At 37.6% G+C, this 15,673-nt stretch overlaps 2 protein-coding genes and 1 long non-coding RNA gene across 3 annotated transcripts; all 3 read left to right on the plus strand.

The window, feature by feature from the left end:
- Positions 1–4,518: 4,518 nt before the first annotated feature.
- vtcn1 (V-set domain containing T cell activation inhibitor 1) lies at positions 4,519–6,134 on the plus strand. The gene is made up of 5 exons (XM_016446685.1): positions 4,519–4,550; positions 4,646–4,710; positions 4,793–5,152; positions 5,316–5,573; positions 5,856–6,134. The coding sequence occupies exons 1-5, from the start codon at positions 4,519–4,521 to the stop codon at positions 5,963–5,965; spliced, it is 825 nt and encodes a 274-aa protein (XP_016302171.1). The 3' UTR covers positions 5,966–6,134.
- Positions 6,135–6,836: 702 nt separating this feature from the next.
- LOC107658235 (tripartite motif-containing protein 45-like) lies at positions 6,837–15,442 on the plus strand. Its single transcript, XM_016446702.1, is given in 6 exon segments — positions 6,837–7,709; positions 8,398–9,148; positions 10,744–10,873; positions 14,160–14,274; positions 14,391–14,517; positions 14,627–15,442. Coding segments are annotated over 6 exon segments (1,746 nt in total). The 5' UTR covers positions 6,837–7,238; the 3' UTR covers positions 14,779–15,442.
- LOC107658237 (uncharacterized) lies at positions 12,383–13,571 on the plus strand. Its single transcript, XR_001630771.1, has 3 exons — positions 12,383–12,403; positions 12,520–12,646; positions 12,756–13,571. It is a non-coding gene; the product is annotated as an uncharacterized LOC107658237 (long non-coding RNA).
- Positions 15,443–15,673: the final 231 nt, after the last annotated feature.

The following is a 15,673-nucleotide window of genomic DNA, read 5'->3' on the forward strand; positions in this document are numbered from 1 at the left end:
CTGAATGGCAGATTCAACTGTGACCGCTTGTCCCACAAAGAGATTAAACTGTATCGGTTTTCCTGTGCAATAATGGTGGGAAAGTTGAATAGCTTTTGATTGTCATTCGTGCTGGGTCTCCAAACTCGGTCCTGGAGGGCCGGTGTCCTTATTTTTAAAATAAAGAACAATATCAAGGAATGAGCGCAAGGTAAATAGCTCCAACCCTAATTAAACACACCTGAACCAGCTAAAGAACGAAGGCCCGCCTCTCCATTCATTCTTCTTCTTCTTCTTCTTCTTCTTCTTCTTCTTCTTCTTCTTTTTACTGGCAACCGCACTTAACAGTGTTAACAGTGTCTTCGTCTTCTTTTTTTCAACTTCAGGTGCTCAGAGCGCTCCTACAAAAACGCGCATAAACAGCGCGCAAAACGCTCACTGCCAATCCACCTTCTTCTTCAACGCGGAAGTAAGCCTATGGGTGAGACTTCCGGTTCATAGCCGCTATAGGGAAATAACGAGGAGAATAACAGTGCAGTAAACGGTAAAACTGTTTGCACTACAAACCTGTGTGTTCATAATTAAGATAATACATTAAAATAGTATGATAAGACACACCAGTTTTCGATATCAAGCAGCAAAATGTTTTGTACAGCTAAATATAGCTGGATGCCGATGAGACCGGAAGCTAGACCCATAGAATTTACAAATGGCTGCGCCCATTTTTACGGCAAGAAAAAGGTGGATAGAAAACCATTTAAAAAAAAATGCGCCTCTCATTGTAGAAAAACGAGTTCTGTATGACCGGGGCCTTGTGTGTAATGAACCCACATTGAGGAAATCAACTGGCATAAAAAAGACAGCTAGTCTCTCCTGGCAATCAGAAGTTAACAAACTGCAACAGTCCAAACATGATTATTTTTTATATCAGCCACCACTGAAAACAGTATAAGAAAGGTCTCTCTAAGAAAATAGGCTACTTACCTGTGACTTGTTTTTGTAGATTGTAATCGTGCTCTCTTCTTGAAGAGTGAGATCTGAGTCCTTCTTGCATGGAATTTCACGCAGTGTGTCATTATGTTTGGTTGCCATACAGAGATAAAAGTCTCCATCTAAAAGAACAAATCCCCCCCAGAATAGACCGATTCCAAGAAGCTGGAAGAGTTGAGGACAAAGACCGTGACAACAGGCTGCACAATTTTTTGTTTTGGTTTGTTTCATTATTTTTAAAATAAAGAACAATATCAGAGGAATGAGCGCAAGGTAAATGATCACAATATAATGAAACTCAGGTGTGCAGGAGCATGAAAACTCAGAATTAAAGATGTACTGAAAAATGTAAATCATAATAAAAACTAGAAATACATTTGCAGCCTGTGACAGTATCACACGCATTTTGTCTGGAATATCAGAGAAAAGATGCGGCATTGTTGATCAGCTGAAGTTCAGATGCAGAGGTTCAAGACAAATGTTTCCTCTCTCCTGAAGTCTTGACTGAGTCCTCGAGGCAACTGTATATCAGTCAAGATGTCATTTCTCAGGATGGTTTTAAACGGTCTAGTTTTACCACAACAATAGGTTCCTCTTTGGAAGTTTGAAAGTGACATACAGATGTGAGAATTTGTTCCAAAAATGCAGTGTGTTGTGGTTTCAATATGAGCTTTTGAAGGATTCGTACAGCTCATGATATGTTGATTATGCAACTCCAACAACAGTGTATTCTTTCTTTCTTTCTTTCTTTCTTTCCAACAATGAATAAATTATTAACAGAATGAAAAATAAAAAGGAGATGAAATAACTATAAATATATATTAATGCCAGACTGTTTTGAAAGAAATACGTCTTTAAAATTGCCATTATGTGTCCAGGTCAATCACCCACTTTTCCTTAATATTATACAATTTCACAAAATAAATGTCCTGGAGTATTTCATACATTTTTCCAGTTATTCAGTCATATACAATTAGATTTATTATGTGCATCAAAAGGGATATTGCTTACTGTATTTATTTGAACTTCCTCTTTCAAATAACTTACAGATACATTTGCTGTAATTTATCAGATATTTGAACAATAACAATTTTGATACTACCCTGTAAAAAATGGTGTAAGACTTACGTTCAAGCAATTTTCACACATAAATTGTTAGTACATTTGACAAACAATTACAAAGAAATGCAAATAACACATTGATTTAACTGAAGTAGAGAGAATTAAATAGTATATTCTTGTAAAACCTATTCCAATAATCATTGCTTTATTTACAACTTCCAAAATCATTTTTTTTACAGAGTACATCCTCAAATGTGTCCCTTTTTCATTGCACATCTTACAAAGCCTTAGCAGTTGTCATTAGCACTTCAGGATGCTGTGTAAAATCTGGATCTCATGCTATTTCTCTGAAATAAATCACTTGTGTTCATTGCTTTATAAATCCTTCTACAATTTTTTTTTCATGTATACAATTATATTTTCTTATTTTTTCCACAGAATATCACTGTGCTAAATTAATCCACTGACACAGTCTCATTCTCATTTTAAAAAGTACTATCTGCTTTTGATTCACATCAGAATTGATTTAGTAACCTGAACTCTTGATAAACCCAGTTGCATGTGCCTACATACACTATGTTCAGGCTCCGCTGTATATTTTTGTGAAAAGTGAAGTAAGACAGTCTGAATAAGTCACCTGATGTCTGAGTCCATGCAAGACCACAATTGCAAAATATGTTTCCCACCCCCCCACATACATTACTGTGCCAGCATGAGTTTTTCAGCTGGTATATGATTTCACAAACCAATTTCCCAAAAGTAACCTAATGACATAGTCCATTATCAAATACCACTTTCTCAAAATCTTAACCCTTTAAGCCACGAAGGAGTTTTTGCCTCCCTGAAGATGTTGTTTTTTCTGAGTGACATACACAAAAATAATGACTCATAACTCCAAGACTGTATCAAGGAGAGTCAAAAGATTGGTATCGTTTGATAGATAGAACAATTGTTTCATTTGGACATTGTCATGCTGAGAAATAACTGATAAAAAAAGTGTAAGAAAAATTTGTGTGCTCAAGGAAAATTTTACATATCTGTCTTATTTGACATTCAATATCTCAGGACAGAAATATTTTTTGTGGATGTTCCCCATCAAGTTAGCAGTACCTGTTTTAAATTTTGTGGTAATAGCATAAAGTATCCAGAAGTTACAGCATTTTGGAACAAAAGAGGCCTTTTGTTTAACCCTTGACTCCCTGAAGGCATTTTAAAAATTGTTGTTTTCTGAGTGACATACTCAAAAATAATGACTCATAACTCCAAAACTGTAGCAAGGAGAGTCAAAAAGTATCGTTTGATAGAAATCTTTCTATATTTTTACGGGAAAAAATTCTTTACATTTGGGCATTCTCATGCTGAGAAATAGGTGAAAAAATGTAAGAAAAAATTTGTGTATTCAAGGGAAATTTTTCATATCATTCTTATTTGACATTCAATTTTGTGGTGATATCATGAAGTAGTCAAAAGTTACAGCATTTGGAACCAAAGTAGCCTATTTCTTAGCCCTTGACAGACTTGAAATGATTGTTTTCTGAGTGACAGAAGTATTGCCTTGCTCAAGTTTAGTCAAAGCCCAACAATTATGCTTGTTTTATTCTACTCTGTGAGACCTTTCAAATGACATGACGACACATTTGCTGTAAATTAACAGATATTTGTACAATAACAATTTTGATACTACCCTGAAAAAATGGTGTAAATTAACAACAAAATAAATAAACAATAAAACCATAGTGCTATAGGGGTAGATCCACATGTATCCCACACACATCATGGTTTATTATAGACATAATTAACATATCACTGATAAACACATACATGCATGTTAGGCACATTCCCTTTTAATAAGGAGAGCATGGGTTCAAGGCAAATTAAGTTGTTTAATTTTATAAAGCTGTTTTTTTTAGCATCTAATGCATTAGCAGCATGTTTTTAAGATGCAAATTAAAAAAGTTTTTAAATCACGTATCAAGACCCTACACAGGCTTCTGTATATCTTTTACCCTCAAGTTGTAAAACCTGTATGAATTTCTTTCTTCTGTTGAATACAAAAGATGTTTTGAAGAAACATTGGTAACCAAACAGTTGATGATTGACTTCCATTTTTTTTCCTACTATGGAAGTCAATGGCCATCAACTGTTTGGTTACCATCATTCTTCGAAATATCTTCTTTTGTGTTCAGCAGAAGAAAGAAACTCGTTTGTGTTTAGTGTTCCCTGTTTATTATTTAGGTGAAAAGGTAAATTCTGTCAAGCTGTGTGTTATCAAGAGTGTCAGAACACACCTCTCAGAGGTAATATTGACACAGGGAGGAGGTGCTGATCTCTTTCCCTGGAAGTAAAGTTTGAAACTGGTCTGAGGATTAGAAAGCGCTCATCCATCTTAAAGTCTGTTGATTTATTATGCAGTCTACAGAGATGCTCAGCAGAGTGGTACATCGATTCATCAAAGATACTGCTTAAAAGTAGGAACAGGTCACCAGGATGGCTTCTATTGGACAAATAATCTTTGGAAGGTAAAAGACTTTTTCAAACCATTTCAGGCTGAAAATTATAATATGTATAAGGAGTCAATATTGAATGTTGTTCATCAAATTTTTGTCTTTTGCAGTATGATTTTTCTCATAGTAGTAATTTCTGGACTCATCATTTTAATTTTGGCTATTGCATTTTCAGGTTAGTAAAGCATTCTGTTCTAAAAAAGCATTTGGACTTTTGATGTATAAACTAAACGCCTGTGTGCATGTTTGTTTCCAAGTGTCCCAAGGTATTGTTGAGAGCAGAAGTCCCTCTACTGTGGGGAACCTTGCGGAGGATGTGGTCCTGGATTGCAGGTTCCTTAGCAACAGTGGCAATGAGCAATTCAATGATGTGTCAATTACTTGGCTGAAAGACGCCCTCAGTGGTGTGGTCTATGAATACAAGAGCAAAGCAGCCCAGCTTCAGGGGCAGAACACACAGTTCCAAAACAGGGCTCAACTGTTCTCAGATGCTATATCAATGGGCAACGCTTCCCTACTGCTGAGAAATGTGAAGCTGGAGGATGAGGGTGTGTATCGCTGTTCTGTCAATGCACCAAAAGTCTCAGGGACTACCAGCGTTAACCTTAGAGTGGCTGGTAAATACATTCTTTATTCATTTATTTCAAAGTAAATTAATGTTTAAAATCAGAGAATATATTTCTGCTTTATACATACATATTTAAAATGATATATTTGACACATATTTTAGTGTATATATCTGAATTTTGCTTTTCACTCAAATCTTTGTATTATTTGCAGCTTTCTCAGCTCCCACATTTACTCGACAGGCAGATGGGTCTCTATTTGCTCAGGCTAATAAATGGTTTCCCCAACCAGGGGTTAGCTGGTTGAGTCAGAGCGGGCAGCTTTTAAACAGCAGCACCCAGTTTATCAACAACACTGCAGGAATCATGCGAGTTGCTAGTGTCCTCGAAGACCCAGTAAAGGAAGATGACGCCTACACCTGTCTTATCCAGAACAGTCTTGTGAAAGCTATCTCAGAGGCAACTGTAACAGGTAAAATAGTGATGTTGACTGAAAAAAGTGTAAAGATAAAACTAATTATTAAGCAGAACTCATAATCATAGCCCATAATCATAACATTTACTCAAAATCAAGTTTGTTAAAACAAATTTGATGACAACTTGGACACTGTGGACAAACACACTGGATGTGACACATTAAATAGCATGACGCATGCAGTACTATGTAGAGCAAATAATGAGTTACAAACGCAGCATAAAAACACTATGTTTCTGTTATAAAGTAAATGTTTCTTTTTTTAATGATTATCCTTAGCAAACAGAGTGATGGAGAGGACATACTTCATATTCAGTGCTGCATCTACAAAAGTGTCATCCTTACAACTTCTGTTCACAGTCATCCTTGTTCTCTCTGCAATCCAGTAGATGCCGTATCCAGTTCAAAAAAAGCAGTACTTCAAACTAGAAATTGTTAAAGCTAAATATTTTTTTTTATTAAAACAAGAATATAATCTCTATTTGGTTATTCCAAATATAATATTAAATATAATCAACTCTCTCCAATGGTTGGTGATGATCAAGCCAATCATGTTTGTCACCCTAAACCATAATGACATTTTCCATCATAAAGAAAATGTTATATATATATATATATATATATATATTATTTTATTTTTTTTCATCATCTGCTTATCTGCTTAAACCTAGATGTAATGGACATAAATTCAGCTTTAAAAAGTATGTTTCAGGATACATCCTATGAATTGAATCAATATGAAACTTTTGTTATTTATCAGCTGCTTTTGAAACATCTGCTAACATAACATAACTTGCTATTATCTGAAACTGTTCATGTAAAATGTTTGCTGTACCAATAAATATTGTGTTCTTATGTCAACAAGTTATGAATTTCCATTACACGTTTTACACAACTTATCATGTTCATTTCAATATTTAATCAGTAAATATTATTGCATTATTAAATCAGTAAATTATTACAATCAGTAGTTGTATCCATTAATATTATGCAGTGGACCTGAGTTAACTAACAATGAACCTAACATAACGATTAACGTAAAGATTAATAAATATTATAGCAAATTTGTTGGTGATAGTTAATGCATTAGGCTAATTAACGTAAACTAATGGGTCCTTATTGTAAAGTATTGCTGATAACAAAAGACCAGCTATTTAATAGCTGACTAACCAATACAATGATATTGTCAATGCTATGTCCAAAAACAGAGGCAATGTTTTACATTGTACATCTTTATTATTACAGATATAGTGTCTCCTGGTTAATTATAAACAAATGTCCATTTTTGAAATGAAACTGTATTTTGCAAAGGGAATTGGCAGGAAATAAAGCATGAACTGCATATTAGCAATCTTTAACCTTTGGGTGGTGTGTGATCTTGATCTTGTCTAGCCAGCCCAGCAGATGGGGACACCCATATTCCACGTGTGTTTTGCAGGCATAGGGTTCCTCTTTTTACACGCTAGAACAGGTCACGCCTCCAAACGTGTACGCGTAAGATGATTGGACGGCGAGACACGTTCTCAAATAACATGAGTGAAAAAGTTAACTCCGTTTGATGAGTTCCATTTTTTTTAGTAAATGACAATATTTACCAAAGACGATTAGCCATTTTACAGTGCAGAGAAAAATAGAAAAATAAGTAGAAAAATAACAACTACAATGTCACTTTGCAAAGAGCAATTAGTTCATGAAGAAAAGTAAGAAGCAGTCTTGAGTACACTGGGGGACACTGGAAAGAAGTCCAGAGCGGTCTGTGGTGTTTGTAGTCGGACGTATCGAGACCCTAAAATCCTGCCCTGCTTGCACACGTTCTGCGCGGACTGCATTCGCCAGCTCGAGCCGTTTTCTGTGCGTCGCGTGAACGGGGAACGACGTTCGCCAGAAGATGACATGCAGGGGCGCAACTCTGGCTCAACAATCCTGTGTCCGGAGTGCGATTCAGAGGTGGATCTGCCCCCGTCCGGTGTGGATGGGCTGACCATTGACCATCTTGCGCTGGACGAGGTTTTCGCGGAGACCCTGCTGGTGGACTGCAGGGTTTTGTGCGACTTGTGCAGCGAAAGTGACGCGGGGAAGCGCTGTGAGGTGTGCTGTGTCAATCTCTGCGACTTCTGCAGTCAGGCCCACAGGTTAGTTTATTAGAGGCGGTTTGGTAATTAACATGAAAAGTAGCCATTTATTTACCCCCATAAGCCATGTATGACTTTATTCCTAGAACACAAATGGAGATGTTAAAGGGATAGTTAAAAAAAAAAACTTCTGTCATAATTTGTTTTACCCTCACGTTGTTTCAAACCTGTATGGTTTTTCCAAGTATAATATTAAATATTATCAATATTTCCTTTTCCAAAATGATGTATTTTGAGAGCATATGAGACGTCCATCTACTGCAATAAAGGATATAGTGGTAATTATTCCTATTTATGCATTCTCAGCTTTGTCATACAAACAGTCGTCGCAAAAGTGCTCCAGACAGGTTTGTACGAGTTAGGAAGTCTTATAAAATAAGACTTAATAAAGCAAGATTATTTAACTCTACTTCTACAAAATGATAAAGAATGTGCAACAGGTGTGTTTTATGCATTCTATGAAAGTGTTGTGAACTGAATTGTTATATATGCTATTGTAATTGTATAATACTATAATATTTTGTACCTGCAAGAAAAAAAATTCAACTAATTTTATCCTTCATCCATTGATTCCACCATGAAGTTCGGACCTCAAAGAAAATCCAGTTTCCCTCTCTAAATTACAACATTGTGGTGGCATTCACATTTCCGTCATGACTTGAACTCCTGAAATGTGTCTTCCCTGCAAGAGACAGAAGAGGACCACCTCTCACTCTATCCAAAGCCTACAGGAGCTGAAATCTCAGGGTCGTCTCACTAGACCCGTCTTGTGCTCACTGCATCCTGGCCAGGAGTTACGGCTCTTCTGTGAGTCCTGTGACTTCACCGTGTGTCTGGAGTGTGCGGCCACCTTTCACCGTGACCACCACTGTAGCTCTGCCCATGAAGTCATCAGTCATCATGGCGATCGCATCAGGGATCTGGTTGTCAGGAGCTTAAGGCCCCATCTTGCTCGTCTGGAGGACTCTCTGAGACGCGTGGACACTTCCCAAGAGGTGCTGCAAGCACGGACTGATACATTGGCGGGTGAGATCCGCGCGTTTGCTCGGAGCTATGCCAGCGCGGTGAAGGCACATTGCTGTTCACTGCTGCGATCACTGGAGGACTTAAGGTTGCAGCGCAGGAACCAACTCCATCTGCAGAAAGCTCAGCTGCAGCAGGCCTTGTCTGACATCCGTGGTGGGGTGGACTTCGCAGAACGCCTGCTTACGTGTGGTTCTGACGCTGAAATCCTCAGTGCCAAAGGAGTTACTATGAGGAGACTGATGAACCTTGTGGAGTCGGGATTCGACCCACACCCAACGACAGTCGCCCATGATAATGCCAACAGCATCTGTTTCCTTCCCCAAGAGAGTGCTGGGGAGGTGCAGGGATTTCCTGTGGTGGGAGTCGTACATGCCAAGACTGTGGATCCCAGCAAGTGCACGATCCAGGGAGAAGGTGAGAGTAGGGTACTGCCATCGTTGTACATGGATAGGCTTCAAAAATTGTTTTTTGGCAATGGGGGTATTTTTTTTCAAAATGTACTTAGACCTGATGACTTAGAGAAACACCTCAGTCTTAAAGGGATAGTTCACCTGAAAATGAACATTCACAAATCAGATGTGGCTACTTTACACACAACTCTAAAGAACAGATTTTCAGTGAATAATTTGAATAATTTTTGGTCTGTTACTCATAAAAGGCCATCATTTGGTTGTAGCAGACTTGATTTTTGTCATTTTGGAGCTTGACCATGCCAGTCCCTATTCAATTTCCTTATGTTAAAATAAGAGACTATTCTTTCAAAATTCAAAATATATAAAAAAAAACCTTAGGTTTTATGTTCCATAGAAGAATGTCATACAGGTTTGAAATGAAATAAAGTTCAGTAAATTATGACAGAACTGCTTCCTTTAAAGTAAAAAATTAAAGTAAATCTGCCAGTTGTTTTATACTTTTATTAGCCTTTCTCCCTTTGAATTTGGTCATTAGTCTAAATATTGTTACTCATGAAGCTATGTGGTCACATGCAGTACAAGTGTTTGGTATGGGGACTTTACTGTGTAATTTTAAGCTCTGTTGGTCAAACACATGATGGTTCAGTGCACATTCCTCAGAAACAGTACAGCTCAGATGAAACTGTATATTTGAAGCTTTCTGAGTTCAGATTGTGTGACAAGATCTTCAGTCTGAAAGTGAGACCTTTTATCCGCTTTTGTCCCCCCCCCCCCTGCACACCCCCTGCACACACAAACGCACACACACACACACTTACATAGATAAACATACACATACAAGTGCACACACCCAAAGGCCCTAGGGCATGGCACTGGGATAAACAGCAGACAACATTCCTGGCTACCATGACAACCCAACCTTTTTATGTACTGGAGCTCCTAGAGTATAATTGTAAAAGGGACACTTATCCAGCTCTGTCCCAGCATGCCACAAGTAGGTTCACAGCAGGAGGAGAATACACTGCTGTTTGCCAGTGGCGTGCGGGCTGACCGTCCATGTCAGGTTTCCCACAGTCACAGAAAACAAGAAACTGTCATTTGTAAGAGCTTGTGTAAGCGCTGATGTGAACAAGACACAATCCAGTTCTGATTTGATGATTTGATTTCATCAGATCTTTTTACTCCTTTACAAAAAAAACCCATTATAAATCAGAATGCATTTTTTAATTAATCTGTGCGCATGTTTTTTTATTTTTATTTTTACTTCACAAGTCTTAATCCAAATGTTATAACACTGAATGTGTTCTTCCTGTGAAACAACAGACTTCTCTCTGGTGACATATGCCGGACTTCTCCACTCATTTAGTCTGCATAAACCCATCCCTTTAATGCAATCGACTGCAAGCTTGCATTCAGGTCTGCCTCCATCTAATCAACAACTGATGGATAGCACCAAGTCTTTGTCCGATATATTTTTTCTTTTTTGATAATCCGTTTCACTTAGATGCATGTCTCAATTCAGAAGAAAAGACCTGTCGCTACTTCTGTTACATATCCTGTGTCACTGGCACGTGTCTGTCCTTGAATATCTCACAGGTGTGGAAGGAGGTCGTGAAGGCCAGAGGGGAGAGTTCACTCTGCTTTGCAGGGACTCCTCCGGAGAGCAGATGGGCCGAGGTGGAGACCCCGTGCTGGTCAGCATAGTGCACAAGGAGAGGAAGGGCTGGTGTGTATATATCACTAAAATCTTTACATGGTTGAAGCATTGGCAAAACATTTTTGCCAGTGCTTTCTAATTACAGATTCTTCTTGAACTATCAATGCGCATGTCATTTCATCAAATGAACATATTTTGTTTGAATTTATTCTGAGATTCTTCTTGTTCATGAGTGAATAAATAAATGTTTTAGGCCTTTTAAAATTTTATTATTTAGGCCTGAATGTAAGATTTATGTATTTTAATTGCAAATAAAAATTTTATTACATAGTATTAATAAACTAATAAACTTAATGTGATACATATTGATCAGCCATACTTAAAGGGATAGTTCACCCAAAAATGAAAATTCTGTCATTATTTACTCACCCTCATGTTGTTCCAAACCCGTAAGACCTCCGTTCTTCATCGGAACACAATTTAACATATTTTTGAAGGAATCTGAGAGCTCTCTGACCCTCCCATAGACAGCAATGGTCTTTACACGATCAAGGTCCAGAAACGTAGCAAGGAGATCGGTCAAATAATCCATGTGACATCAGGGGTTCAACCGTAATTTTACGAAGCTACGAGAATACTTTTTGTACGCATAGAAAACTAAAATAACGACTTCATTCAACAATTCGTCTCTTCTGCATCACCCTAGCGCCATTTTGGAGAAGATCCACTGAACGTAAACAGCGTATGCTATTCTGTGTCAGCTGCGTCACACGGATATGTTAAAAAAACCGACTTTATTCAACAATTCGTCTCCTCCGCGTCACCCTGGTGTCATTTTGGAGAATATCAGCTGGACGTAAATTGCGTATTCTGTTTTGTGTCAGCTGCGCCACGCAGATACATTGTTTTCGTTCAAATCAAAGCATAAACGACGTAAGCTGTGTAGCCGCGTGGCACAGCTGATACAAAACAGCATACGCAATTTACGTTAAGTGGATACTCTCCAAAATGGCACTAGGGTGATTTCTTTTGCGCTCAAAAAGTATTCTCATAGCTTTGTAAAATTATGGTTGAACCCCTGATGTCACATGGATTATTTTACCGATGTCCCTGCTATGTTTCTGGACCTTGATCGTGCTGTCTATGGGGGGGCCAGAGAGCTCTCAGATTCCTTCAAAAATATCTTAATTTGTGTTCTGAAGGTGAACGGAGGTCTTACGGGTTTGGAACTACATAAGGGTGAGTAAATAATGACAGAATTTTCATTTTTGGGTGAACTATCCCTTTAAATGAAACAAGAATGAGATTTCTGAAGTAGTAGAAATAATAAACTGAATGTGTTTTAAATACACTGTAACACAAGCCTAGAAAGGAAAAGAAGAAATTGGAGTTAAAATATTACACATTCCATTATTGGCATCTGATATCAGATCTTATCATTATTCAGACTGTGACTTTTCATGAGTGTGTCTGTCACTTTACAGCTCTGTGGAGGCGGCTGGCGGCTGTGGGGGTGATGGTTCCTATGGTGTGTCCTACACCCCAGCTGAAGCAGGTCTTTACTCTGTGTGCTGTGTGGTTAAAGCACAGGACGTCAAGGTAAGTGTTTAGTTAAACCAGTGCAGCTGTGTCTAATAATGATAGCATTTTACTGGCCAGTTTAAAGGAATATCAGTGATGCTGGGAATGATATTCTAACAAAAGATGGTTTCTAGGGTTCACCATTTGTGCTAAATGTGAAAAGGAAGTTCAGATGTCACCGTGGCATATTCCATTGTTGTTCCTTCTGCTCCAGCGGGGGCACTAAAGAGGCACGCTGTGGCTGCACAGGAACTATGCCAGGTACTGTTTACTCTGTTTTTGTTTACACCAAAAATGTAAAAAAAAATATACATATTTTTAAAAAGTCTGTTTTCACCTAATATGAATTTCTGTGTGTTTGCGCACTCAGGAGGGTTTCAGGGTTGTGGACATGGTCATACAGGACACCCCGGTAAGCCCCACTGGTCATGTTGTGGGAGTGTAGTGGAGGCCTCAGAGTGTATTCTACATAACCTGGGCAGCGTTTCTCCTCGTGGACACCTCAGGACTGTGGAGCTCTGAGACAAACAGCAAATATACACTCTATCTGATCAACATAACCATAAACTCATGCACATACTTGAATCTTCTCAACCAGCCTAATTCACAATGAAAAATCAGATTGTGCTTTTCATGTTGCCCTTATTCATACAGACTTTAAGCCTTAATTTGTGTGATAAATATTTTTTGTTGTTTCAGCAGTGCTAATATTCAGAATCATGGCAGTCTCATAAACTGCAGTAGGCAAAGTATATTTAAAATTGTGTTGTCTATTGTGCATCGTGCCAACACTAAATACTTAAGTACTGTCAGTATTGTAAAAATGTAACTATTTTCTCTACACATTTTAATGTCTGGCATTTTGTAGTTCCGTATTTTATCATAATCAGCATGTTTCCTTTGATATTACCCAGCTATATGACCAATGAGGTATGTGTTATTATAATGCTTTATTTTATATGCTCCAAAAGCTGCCTTTGTAATTGTATGCATCTATTACATTTCAGTTGTTTTTGTATACACTGCATCAGTGCCACAGATTAAACAACACTTACCTCTCCACTTGTGTGGTAACTAAACTGGCACTTTTAAGATTATCATTTTGATTGTTAATGTAATATGTTTTGCATAGTGTATACTCCATGTAGTGTGGTCTATAAAACATGCATATAAGACATATTTTAATCTGTGCAGTTATTGTTTGGTTCTCATCAAACAACTAGTAGTTTTACATATTTATATATTTGCCACTTTTTTATTACTGATTTTAAGCACAGATTTTTTGAAATCAGAAGTGACGGTTTAAACTTAAAATGCTTAACGATGGATTTTCGCTTTTCACTTCACAAGATGTTAATTGACAGACTGGCGTCGTGGATTATTGTGATGTTTTTATCAGCTGTTTGGACTCTCATTCTGATGGCACCCATTCACTGCAGATGATCCACTGGTGAGCAAGTGATTGAATGCTACATTTCTCTAAATCTCTTTAGAGAAGAAACAAACTCGTCGTGCTGGATGGCCTGAGGGTAAGTACATTTTCAGAAAATTTTCATTTTTGGGTGAACTATCCCTTTAAATGAAACAAGAATGAGATTTCTGAAGTAGTAGAAATAATAAACTGAATGTGTTTTAAATACACTGTAACACAAGCCTAGAAAGGAAAAGAAGAAATTGGAGTTAAAATATTACACATTCCATTATTGGCATCTGATATCAGATCTTATCATTATTCAGACTGTGACTTTTCATGAGTGTGTCTGTCACTTTACAGCTCTGTGGAGGCGGCTGTGGTGGATAAGGGTGATGGTTCCTATGGTGTGTCCTACACCCCAGCTGAAGCAGGTCTTTACTCTGTGTGGGTCTGTGTTAAAGCACAGGACGTCAAGGTAAGTGTTTAGTTAAACCAGTGCAGCTGTGTCTAATAATGATAGCATTTTACTGGCCAGTTTAAAGGAATATCAGTGATGCTGGGAATGATATTCTAACAAAAGATGGTTTCTAGGGTTCACCATTTGTGCTAAATGTGAAAAGGAAGTTCAGATGTCACCGTGGCATATTCCATTGTTGTTCCTTCTGCTCCAGCGGGGGCACTAAAGAGGCACGCTGTGGCTGCACAGGAACTATGCCAGGTACTGTTTACTCTGTTTTTGTTTACACCAAAAATGTAAAAAAAAATATACATATTTTTAAAAAGTCTGTTTTCACCTAATATGAATTTCTGTGTGTTTGCGCACTCAGGAGGGTTTCAGGGTTGTGGACATGGTCATACAGGACACCCCGGTAAGCCCCACTGGTCATGTTGTGGGAGTGTAGTGGAGGCCTCAGAGTGTATTCTACATAACCTGGGCAGCGTTTCTCCTCGTGGACACCTCAGGACTGTGGAGCTCTGAGACAAACAGCAAATATACACTCTATCTGATCAACATAACCATAAACTCATGCACATACTTGAATCTTCTCAACCAGCCTAATTCACAATGAAAAATCAGATTGTGCTTTTCATGTTGCCCTTATTCATACAGACTTTAAGCCTTAATTTGTGTGATAAATATTTTTTGTTGTTTCAGCAGTGCTAATATTCAGAATCATGGCAGTCTCATAAACTGCAGTAGGCAAAGTATATTTAAAATTGTGTTGTCTATTGTGCATCGTGCCAACACTAAATACTTAAGTACTGTCAGTATTGTAAAAATGTAACTATTTTCTCTACACATTTTAATGTCTGGCATTTTGTAGTTCCGTATTTTATCATAATCAGCATGTTTCCTTTGATATTACCCAGCTATATGACCAATGAGGTATGTGTTATTATAATGCTTTATTTTATATGCTCCAAAAGCTGCCTTTGTAATTGTATGCATCTATTACATTTCAGTTGTTTTTGTATACACTGCATCAGTGCCACAGATTAAACAACACTTACCTCTCCACTTGTGTGGTAACTAAACTGGCACTTTTAAGATTATCATTTTGATTGTTAATGTAATATGTTTTGCATAGTGTATACTCCATGTAGTGTGGTCTATAAAACATGCATATAAGACATATTTTAATCTGTGCAGTTATTGTTTGGTTCTCATCAAACAACTAGTAGTTTTACATATTTATATATTTGCCACTTTTTTATTACTGATTTTAAGCACAGATTTTTTGAAATCAGAAGTGACGGTTTAAACTTAAAATGCTTAACGATGGATTTTCGCTTTTCACTTCACAAGATGTTAATTGACAGACTGGCGTCGTGGATTATTGTGATGTTTTTATCAGCTGTTTGGACTCTCATTC

The sequence above is a fragment of the Sinocyclocheilus anshuiensis genome, unplaced genomic scaffold, assembly GCF_001515605.1.
Source record: "Sinocyclocheilus anshuiensis isolate Anshui unplaced genomic scaffold, SAMN03320099.WGS_v1.1 scaffold263, whole genome shotgun sequence".
In the NCBI taxonomy this organism is placed as follows: domain Eukaryota; kingdom Metazoa; phylum Chordata; class Actinopteri; order Cypriniformes; family Cyprinidae; genus Sinocyclocheilus; species Sinocyclocheilus anshuiensis.

Bases quoted from the DNA above. Each gene is read 5' to 3' on its own strand.
- vtcn1 (XM_016446685.1), top strand. From the start codon at position 4,519: ATGGCTTCTATTGGACAAATAATCTTTGGAAG. The intron at 5,153-5,315 runs GTAAATACATTC...TATTATTTGCAG, and splicing joins CGTTAACCTTAGAGTGGCTG to CTTTCTCAGCTCCCACATTT. The intron at 5,574-5,855 runs GTAAAATAGTGA...GATTATCCTTAG, and splicing joins CTCAGAGGCAACTGTAACAG to CAAACAGAGTGATGGAGAGG.